Below are 22,589 nucleotides of genomic sequence, written 5' to 3'. Positions count from 1 at the left end.
CCAGGGGGCCCCCCGGCCCACCCTGCCAGTTCTCAGTTTTCCAGGCTCACAGAGACGGGTTGGGGCAGCACGACCAGCATTTAACATGGGAACACAGGCAGTGGCCATAGCCGTCTTTGCAATTATCTCATTTCCTCTGGCAACAAAAACATTCTGTATTTGCAGATGCTTGCCAAACTTTGCTACTGGAATTACGCACACATGCACTTCACAGTTACTTGAATACCATGCACAAAAAGGGTGGTTGTAATAGAAACAGTAGTAAGAAAACCTAAATACACGAGAGAATATTTAAAACGAGGCTCTTATCCTAAAAACCCTTGGTTTCCCAGCCTAAGAGAGTTAACTCGTTTTCCATTCTCCATTTAGAGAAGTTGTCTTCAGACTTCACAAAAATTAAGGATTAAAGACATTTGGGAGTTACAAACAAATGGCAGAAGACTTTCATTTGTATGGGAGGTAAGAAACATATTTTCATGAATTAATTTTAGAATCTTTCAGCAGCTCTTGGTTAAATTTTGTTATACTGGCATTTTCCAGACTTACAGACTTTGCTTTTAGCTGATTATTCACTCCTTGGCATGCCTGCAGTTAACACTGAACTGACAAATTTGTGGCCTACAAAACAGTGAGAAGATTGATTCTGTGCTAAGTTCATCTTTGAGTATCTGCCTCATCTGTAGAAAGCTGCATTGCATTACACAGCAGCACAACTACCACTGTTCTGTCACAGGAGTAATACATGTTTTATTCATTGCATGACATCCTAGAAGTTATACACAGGCATGAAACCAATGGAGCTCAGACCTGAGAGCTTAAGGATTGGCACAGCCATCAGTCGGTCTTATATCTGCTAGCTTCTGCTATGCAGATGAAAGCTGATTTCTTGGTTTTACAGTCATTACTACTGGCAGTTCAGCTATGAATACACCAGCTATTGAAAACATCACCATATTAAGCTCTTTGATGTCCTAATAATTGGAGATTTTTTTTCCTGTTCATTAAGATAATTCTCAAAGGCTACAGTGAGTTGTGCTTGGTTTGGTTATCCCGCTGTCTCCAAAGGCATTCTTAAAGCATTTCTCTCCTTATCAGAGGAAGCAAAGAATGAACTTTGAAGATAAGCTAAAACAAACATGTTTTACATAGCAGTTTTTTTCTTTTTGCTTTGTTAAAATTACGAGAGAAGCTTGTACTGGGGGGTGAATGAAAGCACCAGCATTCATTACACTATATATCCTCAGATGTTTTCTCTTCACCTTCCCCAAATGTATGTACCTCAAACCCGTAATGCTGCACAAAGATATTTTGTAAGGGAACAGGTAGAGCAGCTTCTAATCAGCACTATGCAATACCAAAATACCATTTCTTTCTGAAAGCTAGTAGGACAGACAGTGCTCCCCAGAATCATGGTCTGGGATCTAAATGGCAGATACACTGAAGGCCATTTAGGAAAGCAAACAGTTACACTGAAGGTCATTTAGGAAAGGCAAACAGTACCCTGTGTACCTATTGGTCTCCAGACAGCCCAGCGCAAGGCCACATCTGTTCTACCCTCTCATAACAATGCTTTAACAGCTAGACAGAAATGAGACTGTTTGCTCTTCAACTGCATCATCTACAGCTTAGAATACTAAATTAAGCTGACAACCAGAAGGCTGGTGACCAGAGCATCAGTATGATTTCCTGAACGAACCATCCCACAAACCACATTGCTTTACAAGCAGAAGAAAAACGGTATCTATCTCCATAAAAGCTGGCAACTAATACGAAAACAGCAAATAGTTGCTTTTGCACATTTGTTCTGGTGAAGGGCCATTCGTTATTTTAAAAGATGCGATGGGAATTTACTTGTAAATTCAATGAATTAGGATGATAACATTTGCCTCCCACAAGGCAGATTTCAAACAATACATTATTAGTACAGTAATGACTTCCAACTTTCATTAAAATCTTTAACCTGCACACAGAATATTACTTTCAAATTCTACAAAGACAAAACAAATTTTACTTTGTATTCAGGCCCACAGAGCTGCAACCAACCTCACACAACAGAAACATTGCAAAAAAAAATCTCATTCAAACAAATTCTGAGGTTGTGCTAGAACTTGCAATTTTTTATTTAATTATCTTCTTTATTTACTTAAAACTAAGCTCCTTCCTTCATCATTTTTATACTATTTCATGCCATATCACCAGCAAAACAAACATACTTTTACCACTAGCATATGTCAGTATGACAGAATAGCTGAAAATCTGTTTAAAATTAAAATAAAAAATCTGAAAGTTTAAAATTAAGGGAAGCTACTACTTGGAACTATTTAAAGAATATTTGTCTTCTTTACTAAGAAAGTACCTCCTGTTTATTTTAATGAAACACTTTCAGGATGTGACTTCTTTCCTTGCAGTTTAATTTACTTACCTTTTCAGTATCTATTCCTCTGGACATTGACCAGGTGGAAACGATGTAATCCATCACACGTTCACTCAGTCCTTTAGGGACCTGATAGAGCTTTAGAAAGTCCCGAACACTGTTCAGCATTTCATGATACCTGTTTGTATTAGCATACATTTGCTGAAATATGGTTGTCACATTACCAAAAATGGTTGCATACAGAAGGGCTGTAAAAAAAAAGAAGAAAAATAACAGATATAATACATAATGAGTTGTGATGATTAGTCTGTGTTCCACTGTGCTTTAAGACTGGAAATAGCAGGCCCACAGAAAGGCATGCAATATCGGTGCTTTGTTAGGAAGGCCTGATGAGCACAAGCATTTTATAGGTCACCTTCAGCACTACAAATTGAGGACCATCACCTACTTTTGTGATGGCAAGTCCTGCAACACAGAGTTCCTGAAACACAACTATTTGTTATTGTCCATCGAACAATTCAGTAGTATCCAAAACCTTACAAAACCACAATAGAAAACACAAGCATTTTAAGACAAATACCTTGACAGCAAATACTGTAAAATTTCATCTCTGGTTTATAGTGCCTGTGTTGAAGTGCCATCAGTGACAGATTTCCAAGCTTTAAGTGCATTACCACAGTAGTAAGCTGAGTCATCATTACCCACCTCAGTGTGACAAGAACAATGCATCAAAGTAGAAGATGGAATATGTAATAAACAGCTACCATGGGTCAGTGATTTATAGATATAAGTTTAATAATACATAAAAACTTGCATTATGTTTTGTATTCTTCAGGCAGAAGAACAGCAAGGCCTGAGGCAAGAGCTAGAGCCCTCAAAGGCAGACTGCTGCACAGCCCTTCTGACTTCATTCAACACAGTGATGAAGCCAGCTGGTTCATCAAGATGGGTTTAAGAATAAACACGAGAAAGAAAAAAAGGCAGTACTTCCAGCTGTGGAGAGAAGCAGACGAAAACACACAGGCCTTGAGAAGGTCTGCCTGCCGAAGCCCAAGACCGAACAGCAGGCTGGTGGCAGTCTCAATGGTCGTGTTTTGATGGTTTGCAGAGGCTGGGGCTGAGGCTTTTCCAGCCCATCCAGCCCTGAAGGAAAGGGAAGGACAGGAAGCCTCCAGGGGAGTTTTCCTGTGTTGTGAATCAGGTCAGTGATATACGAGAGTTTGGCTGTAGAGGGAGAGAACAGTCAGACGGCAGATGTGCGATAACCACCAGTAAGTGCTCTGGCTTGCTGAGGAAGTTCTTCCTCTTTATCATTTCCTGCCCCCCAAAACAGGCACCAAATTGTCAGTATCATATCTCTTCCACTCAAGATAAAAATAAATAATTGAAAAGCCACATTTACAAAAAATAAGATAATATTTTGCTTTATCTATATATACCCTTTTGCTGTTGATTTCCTTCCTCACTCCCTCTTTAAAAAAAAAAAAAAAATTACTTCCTCATCCCATTCATTCCTTTGAGAATGCAGCAATTTATTCAGGTCAGTGTTATAGGCAGATATCTTTAAGCCAACTAAGATGCTTTAGGGTTTTGAGGCCGACAAAAAACCTTCAATAATGTGCAAGAGAAACTTACAAGACTGTCTTTTCCCTGATCATCAAGAGGTGCAATTTAAATTTAGACTTGCTCAAGCCCTTGACGCTGCTGATTCTCTGCAGAATTCCAACTTCCTTTCTTTTTATGAGTTCCTATAAAGACCAGCTCTCCTCTTTTCCAACAGGAAATTCGTACAGACAGGTATAAAAATATATATAAAAATGCGCAAATTCAGTTTAAAAAAAAAAAAAGTGGACAGTACGAACAGGCATACAGTGACCAGAAATTATTTCTCTCTTTAACCTTAACTTGTGCCTGAGCTAAACCATACCAGAAAGTCTGACACAAAGAGTACTGAAGAACGAAGAAATGCTTTAAAAAACAGATTTGCTATAAACGCTCCTTAATCCATGAGCATTTTGCATTTGAACAACGTTACCTTTCCCTAACCACGTTGCTCTGTTATGCAGATGCAAACACAACCCTACAATATTGCTACCTCAGGCCCTACTTACATGGACTTTTACCAGGTTCCCTAAGAGAAACTAAACCCAGGACCTCCAAAACGGCAAAGCTCCACTGGCAGGACACTGCAGCAGCGCAAGGCGTCCACAAACATCCTTCTTCTGCCAGTCAGTAGAGCGCTGAAAACAGATGACAGACCAGGAAGAGGGTCACAAGCAAACCCCTACTTGTAGATTTCCAGGCCACCCTACTTGTGTGCATACAACTGTATCTTGCTCTCTGGCGAACAGTGAGACCTAGGGGTTCACTATCTTGGGACGTATAGCTCTATGCCAGCAAAGGTAAGATGGAGTCCCCACCTGTCCCGTTACTGTCCAGCTACATGAACCCTAAGGAAAAACAGAATTTGCTCCTTCATTTTGATTATAATGAGGTGAGGAGTCCTACAGCAACTTCCATTGCAAAATGCAGCTACTATGCTCTGGAATGACAATCTTCTCGGCAAGAAAAGTTTCTCCTGCCTACATTAATTTTTTATTTAAAAAAAAAAAAATCCCCAAACTTACAACCCTTAATTCATCATTAGCTAACCACTTTATTACTATTAAAGACATATTAGGCTGCAAAAATCCTTGGCTTTAATATTGGGTAGATACATTAGCATATTAAACATTGACCTGTTCTGCATAGAAATAGCTAGCTGTGTGCCTTCTTTTCCAAGGAACAATGAAATGAACCCACTGCAATACACTGCAGCCGTAGAAAGGTTTCAGAAACATACACTCTACTACAGGAAGAAAGCTGGGCAATTTATGACAGAGCAAAATCTCCAACACCTCCTCTCCATGAATGTCAAGATCCTTCAGAAAAGATAGAGCCCCCCACCCCCCTTAACATTCTTTTCTGACAATAGATAATGAAAAACACATTGTCCCCAACAATGTGGCTACCATTTACAATGCAATCTGTGTCACTCCATTTAAACCATTGTTTAAATAATGTCAAAGAGAAAAGCACAGTAATTTCAACAGCCAATTACCCGCACAAGTGAATCATGAAGGTCAGACACAGGTTGGAAAGGTCACCAAATCATCTGCTACTTTTAATGATGTAACAAATAAGAATAGAGAAATAAATACAAGTCAGTGTAGGTCTCAGCTACCACAGTAAAAGATCTGGGATCTGATTTTAGAATTATAAGAGGAAGAATTTCTATCTGTAAGAATGAGAGGTTTGCAATTACCCCAATTACAGATGTAAGTGCTGCATGCGGTTCCTGAGATGAATCATCAGATTGATGATGATTTGTTCAAAATGCACTCATCCAAAGCCCTTGCATACAAAATGTGTGCATAAGAACTATATAGCAACAAGTCAGACCAACATCGACTAGTGAACATCTACATGATGACCTTTTACGTCTTGCCCCCAAGATTTGCAGTACTGAACCGCCTTCATTTTCACTTTCTGGAAAGCTGATCCAGAAAGTCTACCTGTCTGCATAGAAGTTCCACTTAACAACTGAAAAAAACAAACCCCTTTTATAAGCTTAAGGTCCAGCCTGTGCTAACCTAAATAATATTCAAAGAGCAAGCATGTGGGTTTACAAATAGTAGATGATTTAAATGTACAATTGCACTTTTGTTTCACTAACAAGTTCCTAGTTTACAACAAATTATTGAGTTCATAGATGGCTGAGAGAAAGCACAGCCCTGCAAACCTGTTGCACTGTATCGTTTCCCACTGAAGACAAAACATAACCATAAATTAATGGCAAAAATTGCATGGCTCAAAGGCATTTTTCAGATAACACATTGTGAGGTCACACAAAATTAACATTGATCAGATAAAAAGAAAAGCAGAAATTAATAATTGTATGGATTATAACATAATTATATAAGAAAAAACACATCATTTTTAAATGTGCAATTAGAACAATGTAAGAGCTTATAATTGCTTGAGATTAGGGGTCTTGATTAGTGGTAATTGTGCCTACTTATGGGTAGAGAGCATGCAGTTAAAAGAAAAATGCTGAACTGTTAATTACAGTTTGCAAGCAAATACCAAACTGAACAGGTATCTATCAACAAATTGTTTACAGCACTAGTTTTGATAGAATTGTTATTTGTAGTCTTGAAACCAAAGCATCTAAAGTAAGATTTACTTATCGAGTATCTATATAACCTTCTACAATAGTACAGAATTTAAATAGGTTGCCCCATTTTCTACCAAGACAGATGCAGAGCTGCTTAATTTGCTGCTTCTTAGGAAGCTTTGTATAATATAAAGTTTCCTATTTATAATCTTTTATCTACCTTTTATTTTTTAGTAATACAATGTATAGAGATATCATTTAGCTAGTAAAGAATAAATATAAACAATTTAGCCATAATCTAATAGGTCGATTAATATTACGCACTTTATGAATTTTCACAATATATTTACGTAACATTTTCACACGGTATAGAACAAATCACAATTGCTACTATCTTCTTAGCATGTACATCAATTCCAGAATTTCACAACCTGGGGAAAAAGACATTTTTTGAAGTGAAAGTAAATTCCCAGAGGAGCTCTCCCCCATGCTGCTCCACTGACTTGTTGGATCCTGCTCTTCCCACAGCTCTCTATTCATCCAGATTGAACCGATACACTGCTTCACCTCCCTCCTCTTTCACTCCATGACCTTGTAATTTGCACCTCAGCTTAGGTACCCCACAAGCAAAAGCAAGGCAGTAGCAATGGCAAAGATCAAAGAACTGGCACACTACTATCAGTTGAGCAAGTCTGAAAATCAATTCAATGGCAAAGGGCAAAGCAGAAAGCCTGAACAGGTCATGAGGGACATGAGCATCAAGCTATGTGGCAGAACCACTTGACTTCTAGGATGAAAGATGAGAGACCACAGGCAAATTTTATTAAACTCTTAGTCAAATCCTACTGCAAATCATCTCACACTCATCACCACATTTGCTGAAATTACCCTGCTGACGACAGATGGGACATAGAAGGACCACACTGGGCTCCAGTTACAATGGAAGTGTCTTCCCTGCAGAAAGATAGGCCGCCAGTGAGGACATAGTTGATAAAGGCTAAATAACAGAGCATCAGAGACATGATTTTTTTTTTTATCTCTTCCCATCACCAAAAAAACCAAAAACTGCAATGAAATGAAAGTCAGAGACATAAACAAGGGAACAGCTGCTCTAAGAAGCCACTTAAGCAACTAGCAAGGACTAGAGCAGTAGGAACATCTGTGCACCTTAAAATAGGCTGTCTGCAGTGTGTAAGGGCAGAAAGGGAAGAGTTAAGAACAGCTATGGAACAAACACCACAAACAGCTCCCACTGCTTCTCTCCTCACACCCTTTCCTAACTCCACAAAATAAAACCAGACTGCTACTACAGCAGCACAGACCCACAGGTAAATAACCTCCTGTTATCTCAGGGACTTGAAGCCACTTACATTTTGCCAGTTTAAGCCTTAATATGGAAGAAGTGAGGGAAGTGTTCGTAAAACACCAAACCTTCCAAAGATGTTGAACTCCAGCATCCCTAAGGATGCTTCAAAACTGAAGTTTTTTATTTTTATTTGATCTGGTAGCATCCACACAGCTGGTAGCAGGAATCGCAGGTGTTTTGGCTCACAAGAATTTCACAAGCTCAGGCACCGTGGGCAGCACAAATCTCTAACAGGTTTTGCTTTTGCCTTCAGCGGGTTTGGGCTGAGATAAACAGCACGGGAAAACACACAGACCAAAACTGATCAGAGGAGCAATCAGGGCCAAAGTGAATAAAAGCCAATAAAACAAACTTCAGCATCAGCCCTGTGAGAATGCTCTCCAACACAAACAGCACTCTCTAAAGTCACAGTGAAGGGCCAACACCCATTTGCACTCTGTGAAAGGCTGCATCTTGGATCCAAGAGCCTGCTTATGAAAAGAGAGGATGAAGGGGCCCCTGGCAATCTGCACAAGGGAGGGCTGGCTATAATCTCCAGGGCCAAGGCTCCTACCTCTGTATGGCAGCACCTGACTAAATTAACACAATCCCACTAATTAACACTGCAAAATCTGGATTTTGGCAAATTGAGAAGTGTCCAAACAAGTAAAATGGCAAGAATCCTGATTCACAGAACCCATCATTCATTTGGTTTGACAGCTACAGTTTAGTATTTTATTTACACCGAAATGCACTAACAGTCATCCAGAGGGGGATTTAATGACAGCCACAGACTCCATTGCAGCCAATATGCTAAAGTAATCAGATGCACAAGAAGTTAGAACCAGCCTGTGAGGACTTGGATGTGTTCTTTGTTGCAAAATTAAGGAATAAGAGTCTAGTCATACATTACATTTGTGCTGTAAAGGGAAGCCAACAGAAGACGACAACCATGACGTTGAAAAGAATTAAAGTGAAGAGCATCCTGGATAAAGAAAGACTTCAAGCTGGTAGACTTTGAAATCCCTAACTATGAGCTTCTCTCACTTTCAGGAAAACAGGGCTGCATGTTCTTATTCTGTGAGCAAACAGCACTTGCAGACCAACGAGTTCACCTGACTCTTCCCACTTAAATTATCTGAAGGCATCAATATTTCTGCAAGGCTCTGTTTTTCCACTGACTGGTTAGTCCCAAAGTTCATTTTACATCCAAAGGTGCATCATACGCCAGATATGAAGATATATGTTCTGCCTCAACTTACAGGTAAATTCTTAAAACTGCCAGATAGCCATGACTAACTGCAAACACAGTAATGCCTAGCAATTAATTGAAATTAGGTCCTTAACCCTTGATACCAAAAAGACTTTCAAAGAACCATTACAGTTTAATCAATGAGTCCAAGAAAGCTCCTTGCAGCATCAAATTTTATTTCAGTCAAAATAGAAAAATATGGGATAGCAAGAGCAACAGGCAAAACGATTTGCAAGGGGAAACGTCAGCAAATTACTCGAAGATAAGACTAGAGAAAAAGGATGATAATTGCAGAGAAATGGCACTTTCCAGTTACCTCTCCTTGTTTTATCCCCCACAAGATAGGTTCATCTCTGATAAGTTAGACAGAATGGCCAGGAAATACCCTGATTTTCACAACTAGTTAAAACAACTCTAATTCCTGTAAAGAACAAGATATTTATCAGAACATCTTCAGGAGAGTCATAAAGGGTTTTAAGTGTGTAGCAAGATCTTGATGATGCTCTATGTTTTAAGCATGTGTACTTCAGTGAATGCTAAGCCTTGCTCTAGACAAAACCAATTTGATTATCAAGAGGAAACTAACTGTACAAACAGATTACAGCTGCAAAACCCATCTGTATTCCAAACATACGAGGCCAGACTCACCAGTGGGACACTTTCATCAACAAGGGATGACTTCAGCTTAATGTATTCACTAGCAGGTTTTACCATGATGAGAATTAATAAAATGGCAAAATCTGATTAAATCCTCTGCAATTTGCAAGAAAGGACACTATTTTACCATTTTGTAGAATTTTATGGACAATAAAATTTAAATTGTCTAGAAAATTGAAATGGATTTCCATTTCATTTCCCAGCACTAATGAACAGATCACCATTTAAATGACAACTGAGTCATTTAAGGGCATCATTTTTCTTCTACAATTTATACAGGGTAATGCATGGCCATTTTCAATTACTTGGTTAAAATTAAATCTCCAGATACTGCTTCTAGGTTTTTACTGACTGGCACCAATATGAAGGCTTTTGCTTTGCAAGCTGGTTTTTTATCTACCCTTAACTTATCTGAAATGGTTACCCACAATTAGAAGCAAATGCTCATTTTTTTAAAATCTATTACTGAAACAGGGCTACACATAAAAAAAACAGTTAGGAAAAGATTAAAGAAAGGAGCAAATAAAAAGGAAAAGTTGTTCTCTTTTCATGTGAAACTGCTTATATTCATAGTTTCGATGGTTCCTTTGTTTACTCTATTTCCTCTATGATTTGTGTGATGTTTTCCACAAAGCCTTGCAGGAGGGAAATCTAGAGAGACTCAAGGAGATCACAGAATCATAGAATCATTTGGGCTGGAAGGGACCTTTAGAAGTCATCTAGTCCAACCCCCCTGCAGTGAGCAGGGACATCTCCAACTAGATAAGGTTGCTCAGAGCCCCATCCAGCCTGACCTTGAATGCCTCCAGGGATGGGGCTTCCACCACCTCTCCCATCTTTTATCCAAACTTTCTGTCCCTTTCTCTACCATGTTGCAGCATGTTCTGCTGGGCTTTGTACTGCTTGCTCAGGCCCATTCCTGAGCAATTCCTGAACCTGATTTTGCATTAACCTACCTGCAGCCTTTGAGAGTTCAGAACTGGATCTGAATTTTGCACTCCAAAGCCATCATCCAGCACTTACACATACTGACATCGGGACTGCACTTCCCCCCATCAGTGATGTAACACAAGAGTTTGATGGCTGAAGTCACTTGCTGACAACTGCCCAAGCAGCATTCTCCAGTGTGATTCCTTTTGGTTATTGCTCCAGATCTCATTTAGTCAAGGCATCTTATATTTGAGCGAGATATTTAAAGTAATCCTTTGTTCTGAATGATAAATGGATTCCGGTAGCTTCCCTCTACTCCCACCAGAGCGCCCATATAGGAAGTTGGTAGCTGGCTGCATTTCTTGCTGAGTATGTTCAGGCCTGAATCCCCCAGTAAGACTACAAGAGGGAAGGACCCAAGGCCTCCCCTGAGGTTGCAGTGATCTCATTTCTCATTAGGCTTAAAACTTCAAGTCAGCTATGCATTAAAACATGGGTTTTAAACACTGCTCCACAGGCGTGAGCACGTACGCCTGTGATTAAAGTTAAGGACACAGTTAGGAGAAATACTGAGACAAAGCAGGTCTCTTGGACCACTAACTTTCATTAACTGACTTTCAAAAGCTTTTGCTGCTTATGTAGCAAATACATCACAGTCTTTTTCTAGGCTTTGTCTTCTCTGAGAACAAAAGGTAAATTTTTAATGCCTATAAATTATCCCAATATAAAAGTAGAGTGGGAAGAAGGAACAATGGCTTCATTGTGAAGTGAACCAGAGGTGGGTGGTAGAGTGCTGGCCTCACCCAGCCAGCCGATGTAAAAATTGCACCTCCCTTGTCTCACAGATTCCAGAGAGAAGTAACTTCTCTGGATTAACTGCATTGTCCCCCTTCCAGAAACTAATTAAACTAACCCTTAAAACAGAAAGTATGTAATTGAAATGAAGCCTGGGTCCTCTGTAGCTGACCTGGCTTACAGACACCAGCACCCTTCAAGCTGACTTCACTCCAAGCGGTCACACTGCGAAACGAGTGATCCATACATTAGCTGCACAGAGAGGCTGTGTTAATCACCAAGGAGCTCTCAAGCCTGTTCAATGGGCAGGCCAGCCAGGTAGCGTTAAGACCATGGCTACACCTGACAGGATCAACGGATACTGGAGTTAAGGACAACAATTAATCCTCAGTTCAGATCAACTTCACTGTGAAATTAAGCCTCTAAAGCTACTGCGCTTACTTGGACTGTGCTGTACCTGACTGCTTTGCCTCTCCAGAGCTCAGTCTGAAGCTTCTGATTCAATAACCTTGGTAAGCCAGGCTCCCAGGGTGTCCTTACTTCAATAACCACAGAAAGACTGCAAGATGCTTTTCAGCCAACACCGAGTGACCTGCCAATCCCATCTTGCACATGTCCATCTTTTACTTCTGCGTTCAATGAGTACAAACAAGTTATGTGACTATATTCCATACAGGCCTTTCAAACACTTCCCAAACAAACCTGAACACAAACTAGTCCAATAGCTTCCCTTTTCTGGTGTCATTAAATAGTTACAAATATTTAATGGTGTTTATAACACAAATAAGAATACTGAAGTCTTTAATTACGTCGAGTAAACCAATGAGGTCTGAGATAAAGACAACATTCACAAATGAAGACTAATTTGAGGTGGTTAAAGAATAATTGTCACCGGAATGACTGGGTCTGAGTCATGTCCTCCCACACACTAATCACAGATGTGCTTGCAGACCAAAATCAGGAGGTGCATACAGTATGTACAGGAATGGGAAATGGGAAAGGCTCATAGACAGTGGCTTCTCTAGGGGGCCTGCTTTACTGTCGACTGAAATGACAGGCTAGTGAAGACACATATGGTTTATCAAAAAATAACTGAAACAACTGTTTGGGTTTTTAATGAGAAACCATGGATGCCTGCATGCGAGCAGAAAACTTTTCCCTGGATCAGTGAAGATTGTTACAGCCTAGCTTTCAGAAATGGGTAATCATTACTGTTCCTATGGCTCCAATCTCCAAGATGCTTGTCTTCCCGGCTGACTCTGCTGTTTTCTTAGAACTCATCAGGACTAAAAGCAGTAGTAAAGGTAAGCATACATACAGCTGGGAGTTCCACACCTAACTTCTAAAAAAGGTACACCATTAGATACAGGGGTAGAAGTTATTGCACAAGAGATACTGCCTCACTTCTTTTTAAAGTAAATATTACATAGAAATCATCTAACACCTAAAAAACGTCAGGTAGCTCTGTTTTGTGCTTTGGTAGGTTTGTTAGCAAGCCAGCACAAAATGCAAATATATTTGCACATACACAAACTTATACACCAGAAGTAATGACATTGTAATCTGCCATTGGGACCTTTTTAGAGAACTGGACTGCTTGTGCAGTGCCTGAATCGGGGAGGCACACAAGAATGGCATTTGCAGATACTAATAAGTTGAAGCTGGCCAACAGAAAGTACAGAGGACTCTCGAAGGTAATGAAATACCTCTGTCAATAATTTGCAGCTACAAACCTCATCCAATAGTCAGGCACACAAAGCTTTTCCTTGCTTAGAGAAGAATGATTTAGGGAAGCGTGCAACTATACTTCCCTGCAATCAATGTACACCTGGGATACAACAGGCCTGCATTTCAACTCTCAGTGCAGGAGTAGAGACCTGAACTCAGGTCTCCCATTTTTCTGTAGAGTTCCTTCATCGAAAGGTGACTAGGTATTTTAAGAGAAAGAGAAAGGAGCAAAAAAAGAGTTTTTACTGTTAAACCTCTTCCAGTCTCCATAAACACAGCAGGGATATGAACCCAACATTTCCATATCCTTAGAGCCATTTAGTCATGAAGTAATTCATTAGAATGGGAGAGGCAGATATCTCTGGCCATAAACACAGACCTCTCTACTCTCACGTCTCCACAGAGTAATGCATTTTCTGGCAGGCATGCTCTGGGAAGCTTTACTTGGCCAGCCACAGCAGGTGGGGAACACCTACTATCCCAGCACTCCCAAAAGATCTTAGGAAAAAGGTAGTTTCTAAGATTGGTTTAAGTGATTTCACATGTGTGCATTAACAAAGTCTTAGGAACCACAGGGATACAAGGTGCCTGTAGCAACCGGTAAAAGTAGCCAGAATCTCAGTTTAAGTTAGCCATAGGACATCATCAGGAGTCAAACCTCAGAGTAAACTGTTCACTGTTGTGATACAGGGCACACAATATGAGAACAACGGCTCCTCCTGAATTGAAATCCTGATCTTTGGATTCCAAAATGAAAAGTCCTGACAGTTCAGATCCCCACTCTCTGCTGTCACAACGCTGGACCTAGCCTAATCCTGTGGCAATGCCAAGGCAGTCATTAAGGAAGCATCCCCTGATAATAATTCTTGCAGATCAGGGACAGCTTTCACAACATCAGAGGACTTTCAGAAGAGTTTTTGCAGTTATCACAAGTCTTTCTGTTGTTTAAGCACTGAAGAACCTGCCTCTCTAATTCTCTGTCACATACAGTGTCGCCTAAGTAGCATCTACCAGATCTTCTTAAATTCTTCCTTCCCACTGATGGAGGCAACAAGATATTACAGCTCATGTAGTAACTGGAGACTAGGAGTAGGAGCTGGGCAAACAATTGTGGTAAATATACTCCATGTCATTTACAAGTATTGAAGTTATCAAATTATAAAGAAGTAAAAATGCATGAACTCATTTTAGCACTTAACATATTTGATAATAACCTGCGTGCTCATCTTTTAAAAGCTATGTGAAGTGCAGAACCGTTTGTAAGCTGTGTGTGCTACCACGAATATTCATTTACTGGTCTTAGGAACAAGGCAAGGATAGATTTTCAACAGCTCAAATTTTTCATATTGTGTAGTTACTAGTGGCTGACAGATATTAATGATTCATGACAGAATACTTATCTTTGATCTGTTGCTGTAATCAATCAGCACATGAGCACCAGGCTATTAAAATTTTTTTCTGTCAAGCTCACTTGACATGCTTTGAATGGTATACAGCCTCAGTGTTGAGGGTTTTTTTTAGGGTTTTGGTTTGTTGGGTTTTGATTTTTTTTTTGGGGGGGGGGGGTTGGTTGGTTGGTTGGTTGGTTTGGCTTGGGTTTTAAATAAGAATGTCTACCTGCAAGCCACACAGCCAGATTTTCTAGATAAGCATCTCTTGAACTTGTCCCTAAATATCACTCTTGATGTTTAGCATTCAGGATCTGGTCACCGTGGTTTCAGGTCCCTCTGACAAATGTCCCCTCTGATAGATAACCATGTATCATGCCTTTCTCCATCCACACACGCACACACACACTCTTCTTTAAACCATTCTTTAAGCCATTTCCCCCTGTCAAATTCTTGTCATCTACCTGGCCCAAAATTACTCTTCATGCGTCCCTCCAGAAGTTCTGCTCTCCTGTTTTCTATCACCTCTTCCAATTTTCTGTTCAATACTCTGTCTTCCTCCAGCATTTCAGAAACCTGTCGTGGGAGCAGTGATTTAGCAGTCTCTCTGCATCACAGAGCCTGCAAAATTTAAATCAACAGCTTAGCAGACCCATCAAAGAGGCTGCCAGACCTTCTTGGCCTCAACAGAGAAGCCTAATGACTAGGGGGGAATCAAAGTTAAATTAGATGGTCAAGAGAACAGGGAGTCTTCACAGGTTGGAGGAGGGGAGGAAGGGGAAGGACAGGGATGCAAGCTTAAATAAGTAAGAGGAGGGATGGAGGAGCAGAAAAGGAATGTAGGTGAGCTTAGGAACATGGAACACAAAGCACCAGACGATAGCTGAACTGGTGAAAAATACAGAGAGTTTAAATGTCCAGTTTTCTGTACAGGCTTTCCTTTGCTGATACCAATATCCTGGAAGTCAAAAAGACACAGTAGCACTGCAGAGGGAGGGAACAGCCACACAGTGGTATGGTATGTCCAGAGCACAGTAAAAGACATTCTGTACTAGTAAGATGCGAAGAGGTAGAGAGGTAAGGCAGGCAAAGCAGAGCCACAGAGCAGTTTGCATAAGGTCACACGGGAGGGTGTGTGACAGAGCTGGGAACTCAGCCCAAACCTGCCAACTCAGGTCCTCTCCCCTGTGCACTAGCCCCCACTGGCTCCTGCACTCTACTTGCAGTATTTTTCAGCACTGATGAGATAAGCAGCAGGGTTTTTTTCAGCTTTTGCTTTGCCCTTTGCCTAACAGCTTTATTTCTGTTGCAGGCCATAACATCCATTTTCTGTGTCCAGAACCTTCTGCAGTTTCTAGAGGCTAACAAGCACCAATTCTCTCTGAACATTTGGTAACCAGCTCCCAGGAGACAACAGAAGCTGTCTCTGGGTGAATCTCCATTTCTCCAGGAAAAAGAAATCGTACTAAAAGCCTGCTTAATGAAGAAACTGTTTGAGTTAGGATGACATTCTCTCAGATCAATAAGTGAAATGCAGCAGTAGTAGGCTGAGCTGTAGCTAACAAGCATCCCTAAAAGCTTTGTTTGAAGACCGTGTCAGCATTGTGACTGCAATGCAAGACACTTTAGACTGTGCAAGTCAGACTAGAGAAACACAGTGCCTGTAATAACAAATAGTAAGGTGAGAATGTTGTCTTGGCTAGCAGCTAATGAAAATAAATTCATTTTTTGTATCTTAAAGCAAATACTCTATGAATTTTATTTACTTTTTCTCTCTTTTTTCAATGCTGAAATCTTAGGCAATAAGCCAGAAAGATGAAAGAATAAACACTTTAGAACAAGCCAAGGGGGCTAGGCAACAAATCCAGAGAGACTCTTGCAGAAGGCACTAAGGAGAGCAAAAATGTTGGGTCCTAACAGTATCCTTCATACAAAGCCTCAGTAAACAGGTTGTCAGAAGCAGGGTGTGAAAGGGAGGATAAAGTCCTTTGTGCTACTCTGCAGAATGGCAGAAAAGAGCTTGAAGAGCTTCCGCACAGCCACAAATCTCCTCACAGCATTTTCACTTCCCCAAGTTCTCCTCATCACTGTGCCATCAGGGACAGCATCCATCCACGTACAGATAATTGCTCCGCAGTTGGAAGGAGAGGAGATACTGGTTCTTCTGAGCATGCTGCCAACATCTTGAATCATTTTTCCTCCCCAGCTGTGTGGCTCTGCTTTGCTAGGAGGCTTTCCTATTTGACATTATTTTTCTACCACTGACAAGGTAGAGATGTGAAATCCTAAACAGTACTAAATGCTACCCCATTCCATGCTTTATATTAGTGTGGTCTGAGAAGGGCAAAGGAGAGGGGAAAATTGCTCAGTAAACCATTTTTTACTGGAATCACCATCAGGCTTCCCAAACCAGAATACTCAGGACTGTGTTTTCATGTTCCTAATCCAAGTGCAGGGGGGAGAAAACACATACATGTATCACACAGAAGGCAGAATATTCTTAAAGGAAGTCTTTTTGTACTTCACCCCACACATTAAGAATATGTTTCCCCTTCCAGGTGATGACCACTGTGATCTGAAAACCTCCAGCAGTTAATGCCCAGTCCTGACTCCCTCTGCTGGTACTTGCATACAGTCTCCTCTTCCTGAGCCCTAGAAAAGGAGCAATGTCCTTTAGTGTTTCCAACAGCAGCGTGATGGTGGGAATGTGTTGTCACAGCAGTTTCATGAAAATGTATAAATATTTCGTTAAGTGTTTAAAAAAATACTTTGGAATCTTCACGTGTTCATTATCAGGGGGGGTTTCCTTCCTGTATTGTACTACCCCTGTCTGATAGACTTACACTTCCAGCGAGACTGAAGTTAGAACAGAATTAAGTTGTAATGAATATAAAACCTTTACTTGCCTTAATCCATGGTTTCATACTCCACACAAAAAGAACAACTGCTAACACAAGTCTTTAAAAAAACCCACTTCTTCAACGTTACAATAAGAGTGAAAGCACAGAGAAAGCTTTAAATACCAGAAGTTGCAAGCTGGAAGTGTGGGAGCTCATTAAAAAAGCACTGCACAAGAATGCTCAAGGCAAATGCCATTCAAACTTTTTCTACTCTGAAGTTATTTAATTGTCACAGCAATCACAAGGGATAAGGCAATGTATAAAGGAATTGGCTTCTGTAGGCTTGCTGCTGTTCAGTCTTCTGGAAAGGTATTCACTGTAAAAGTGCCATCAATTTAAAATGCTTCTCAGTTCTGAAAAGCAATCTTTCTAACCTGAGGCTTGATACTTCAAGCTGCAGAGCACCCTCAGCTGAAACAAACCAAATGACATGAGGCTTCTGAGTGCCCCAAAAGACCGGAACCCCAAAATACAGCTAAACTGAAGTATTCAGCAAGTAGAAATACTTTAGACACACACACAAAAACAAGCTAAATTCTTCCTTTTTTGTGCGTGTGTTACCAATTCCAGTAATCCGCCATTAAGACAACATAGTTTCTGCATTAGTTCTTTGCTAGAATGCTCATTCCCTGAGCATTAAAAGATAAGCTAGTGGTGCAGCATGAGGAAAGTCTATGTTTCCATATAATATACATTTGCATGGAACCGCCTGTTTCCCTTTCACTGCATTTACAGTCACTCAGATTGTTCTGCACAGACTGGATGAAAACATGCCATAAAATCAGCATGGAAATTCTTATAGGCATATAAATTATTACAATTGCTACAAGGCTGTGGATAAACCAGTCCTAGGCCTGTGCTTAAGTACTTAAATTTAAAAGATTTTAGTTATTCTGAAAAAGGTGTAGCAGGATCAATGCTGCCATAGGACTCACTCCACCAGAGTTACAGTCTTTTCTTACTCCAGTATCCATTTCTTCACTGCCTTCTGTCAGCTAACAATCCATACAGAAGACCTTTCTCCTTACTTTCAGGAAAGCCGCAATCTGGCCCAGCCTTCCCAGCTGTATTTTTAAAGAATTGCTGTGAGGGGACACAAGTGTGGTTGGATTACAGGTACTCAGCTGAGCTAACATCTCTGTTATTGAGCTTCTAGGCACAAACCCTTTGCGTTGGCTTTATGTGAAACATACCTCATTTCTAAAACTAGTACCACCACCCCATGTCCACACCTCCTTATCCCTCCAAGTTACTGCCAAAGTACCCCTGACGAAGGCTACTTGGTTCAAGAAGAACTAACACAAACCACCATATCATTAAATGATACAGTCTATCACCAGGCTCCCATTCAACAGCCCAACATTTGCAGCGTGTTTGATTTGCTGTTGACTGGTCCAAAAAGTCAGTCCAGGGACTGGAGCTTGCACACAGAGAAACAACTAGACAACACGATGAGTGGGGAAGGAAAGGAGTGTCTTCGCTGACCAAGTCCTTCTCTCCCTCATAGGTACTTCCAGAGCAGCATCAGCCAGGCACCCCTCAGCTGACAAACACTGAACCACTACACTGACTCTTCTGCAATGAGAATTAATAGCCACTGCAATATCTCTGTGCAGAAGATAAAGGAGAAGCAACTAGAATTGAAGAGTGCAAGATTTAGTCAGTGAATCTCTGCCATTATCTTGCCATTGACTTCCAAGAAATCAAAGATACTACATTTCTTTTCTACCTTGAAGTAAATTTAAAAAGTGCTTTCCAATGAAAATCCACATCCTTACTGATTTGCACCAGATCTCTACAGACTTTCTAAACAGCAGAAACACCAAAATTCACCGCTTATTTCGATACAGCTACCAAATATGGGAATATCTTGTAAAGCTCAGATAGAGTACCTTCACTTTCCTATCATGCTATGCCACTGCTGGTTCTGCCAAAGCTGATTCTGGAGTTCATTATAGCTCAGCTCCCAAATCCTGCCCCTTGACAAGTCAACAGCTCTCCAAAACAGGCTGTGATGCAAAACAGCTAATCATACTGGGAAAAAAATATATTAATGGTACAGCAGCAAAGCAAGACTTAGTTTTTCTCTCAGTGAATCCAGCACGGCATCCACAAGCATAACACAAAGCACACATAAGCACCAAAAGGCAAATTAGTGTAAACTGGTGCAAAAGGTGCTCTCCCACCACCTTGGAGAAGAATCACACTTTCAAGAGCTTCCAAAGAACAACAGTATAGAAGTTGATCAATGACATCTGAAGTTTTACAACAGGGTTTTAAGAAGAAAAAGATTAAGGGGAAAAAAACGTCAGCACAGTGTTGGTGCCAACACACTTGTGTCATTATCACACACACTCACTGCTCAACTCTGTCAACCCAAAACAGCAGGTTTCAGAATGACCCCAACTGAGGGGGAGCCTGAAGGCAAATGATTAAACAGCTGCTGTCCGGGACAAGAGTTTAATTAAAATGTAATCAAACCCATAATTAGGTTAATTGCAGCACACAGACATCACCAATTAACTCACAAATTGCCGGTCTCATGTATCTAAAAATTGGTGCCTGAAGTGAAGCACACACAGCACTCTCTGGTATGACAGTGGGCTACAGAGAACACAGCAGAAGGGAATTTATTCCCCAAAAGACGACACAAAGGAGGAGGCTTTTAAGGATCTTGGCAAACAAAATAATGTAAAAAGCTCCAACTTTAGACAATACAAAACACACCAACAAGTCACACTTGGCTGACAAACCGACATGCTAACAAATACCTCTGCATGGCAACAAAGCTTGGGCAAGGTCTAGCACAGAACTGACACTGCAGAAAACCATGTCTGTGCTCTTTGAGCCAAGCTTACAAAGGCACAGGTACCAAAGATCAGCTTAGCTAACCCAGTAGGTACATACTGTCTGGTATTTAAAAGTTCGATCTGTCCCTCACCTGTCACCTTCTCCCGGATGCTCCTGAGTTCCACACATGCCCTGGTCTCCAGCAGCACCGCTCCTCCACACTCCTCCACTCACTCCAGCTGCAGCTGGGTGGTCAGCCCACGCTGCTTCTACCAGTGGGTGCTTCCCCGTAGCACATGGATGTGGTCAGCCTGCCAGGCTGGGCTGCAGGCACCGGCAGCTAAAGGGTGCCTATATGTCTTAGCTTGTCCTCAGAGCAGCAGCTTTCAGGAGCTAAATATGCCCACCTTTTCCTGAGTCACATTAAAGTCAGGTATCTCCCTGTCGCTTCCATGATTCAGTTTCTTGTGATTCATCCAGAGAAGGCAATACATACAATTTTTATGTCTATTCAGTACTTCCTCTGACATTAAACTATGTGTATGGCTAGCTCAGTCATTGCATAATCTTGTGTGTCTTTCAAGGCCAGCATTTTCCAACGGGTCACTATTAAAGGTCTTTACATTGTTGCTACCTTTCTTGAAAGAAGGCTCAGATTTTTTCCAAGAATTCTCCTCTATGAATATTCTCTTGCTACCAAATTTCAGTCTCCAGCCCTACTGTTCTTACGTATCTGCTTTGAAGATCAAAATCTTGCTTTGTTAAACGGACAAACAATACCCTTGCTCTCTGAAATGGCTGACCTTGTTTATCTTAACTTGGAAATTGAAAGATTTAGAAAGTTAGGCACATGAGTCAAATGGAAAATAGAAAGAAAATGTGTAGACAGCCCTAATTATAGATGTTGCTACATTTTGTGTCTAATACTATTATGATGGCAGTGGACAGATAATAGCAGTAAAATCAGAAATGGTAGGAAGGACTCAGAACACAAGCAATAACATAAAACACATCATCAGCCTGTGGAAAGCACAAAGCCATCCGTAAAAAAGCTCTTTGTTTCGGAGTTCAGTTTTTTTCCCTTTCTAATGGAAAGACACTGGTCCAATCAAGCAGTTTTGAATTGATGATCATAGTTGTTATGCTCTGTTTACTTGTCTGATTGTAATTTTTAAAGTCCACAGTCTGAATTACAGCATAGCCAGTGTATTCACTACACAATGATACAACACAGAAACAGCATAGAGAGCATGCAAAGAATACAGAAGCACAGTATGGTTTTGTTGTTGCACAGATACCAGTGCCAAGCTTATCAGCTGGTACTGGGAAGGTGCAGTCATCTCTCTCACGAGAGAGACTGCATATCTGCAAGTTGCAGCTCCTTCCTGACAGGATCAGAAAAAATAATACCACCATTGAAAGTGCAGTTGTTTCCACAAATAACTAGGGGGTTTAAGCTGGCAGAATTAGCCTATGCTACTAGGCTTCTCTATTAAAGTTCTTCATTCACATTTTAACTTCTACATCCCCTCTACATTTTCTCTATTAAACATCCCTGCTTAGATGTCACTGACATCTAGGTATGTACATCATTAACTTGAAAAATCGTGTGCTCTTATGCCTGTCTTATCTCCTGTTGTCCAAGGTCAGAGCTTTCCAGTGGGTCACCAGTATACATATAATTCTTAAGGCCAGGTTTGTTGGGTTCTGTAGGTGCTTAGTACTCATAGCTCTATTTTGCATCAGAGGCTTAGCAACATAAATTCAGGTTTGCCGTGTACCAAGTGGGGAAAATCAGAAGTCAAAACACAAATTCTCAATCACCCATGAAAATATTGGTCAAGATAAGGGTTAACAGAAAAATGATGTGACAGCACATGAAAGTCTCCAATTCTGATAACAGGCAATTTTTTGTTTGAACCTTCAAAATTTACATAATTTGAAAATCTGCCCCAATAATGTTGTATGAGGAAGAGTAAGTGCATTTACAAGCAGAGATTCTGAGTCAGCCTCAGAAGAAATCCAACCCTTCGATGAAAGATGTTTTGCCTTCCTTTACTGCAAAAACACTGGCAGCTCCTGTGGGGTCAGAGCCTTTGAACCTCCTCCCAGAACACTTCAGAACAGCTCTGCTGGAGTCAGCGGAGGAGAAATCTGTGCGAAAGCAAAATCCGATCCTTAGGATAAACAGGTTCTGTGGATTGTGTGTTTATTATTTCCTTCAGTTGGCACATTTATATGCTGCCGTCTCTCTCCTAGAGGACCTGATCATTC

At 40.7% G+C, this 22,589-nt stretch overlaps 1 protein-coding gene across 1 annotated transcript in view; it reads right to left on the bottom strand.

Moving 5' to 3' along the window:
* The window catches only part of KCNH5 (potassium voltage-gated channel, subfamily H (eag-related), member 5), a gene marked incomplete at its 3' end in the record, with an annotated part of 58,026 nt that overhangs the window by 1,623 nt on the left and 33,814 nt on the right, over positions 1 to 22,589 (bottom strand). Inside the window, exon 4 of the mRNA XM_009698202.1 lies at positions 2,423 to 2,622. Coding sequence (XP_009696504.1) covers positions 2,423 to 2,622 — 200 coding nt within the window. The remainder of the gene's footprint in view (positions 1 to 2,422; positions 2,623 to 22,589) is intronic.

This window comes from Cariama cristata, unplaced genomic scaffold (assembly GCF_000690535.1).
Source record: "Cariama cristata isolate BGI_N322 unplaced genomic scaffold, ASM69053v1 scaffold12794, whole genome shotgun sequence".
NCBI classification, from domain to species: domain Eukaryota; kingdom Metazoa; phylum Chordata; class Aves; order Cariamiformes; family Cariamidae; genus Cariama; species Cariama cristata.
This window is presented reverse-complemented; position numbering and strand designations above follow the sequence as displayed.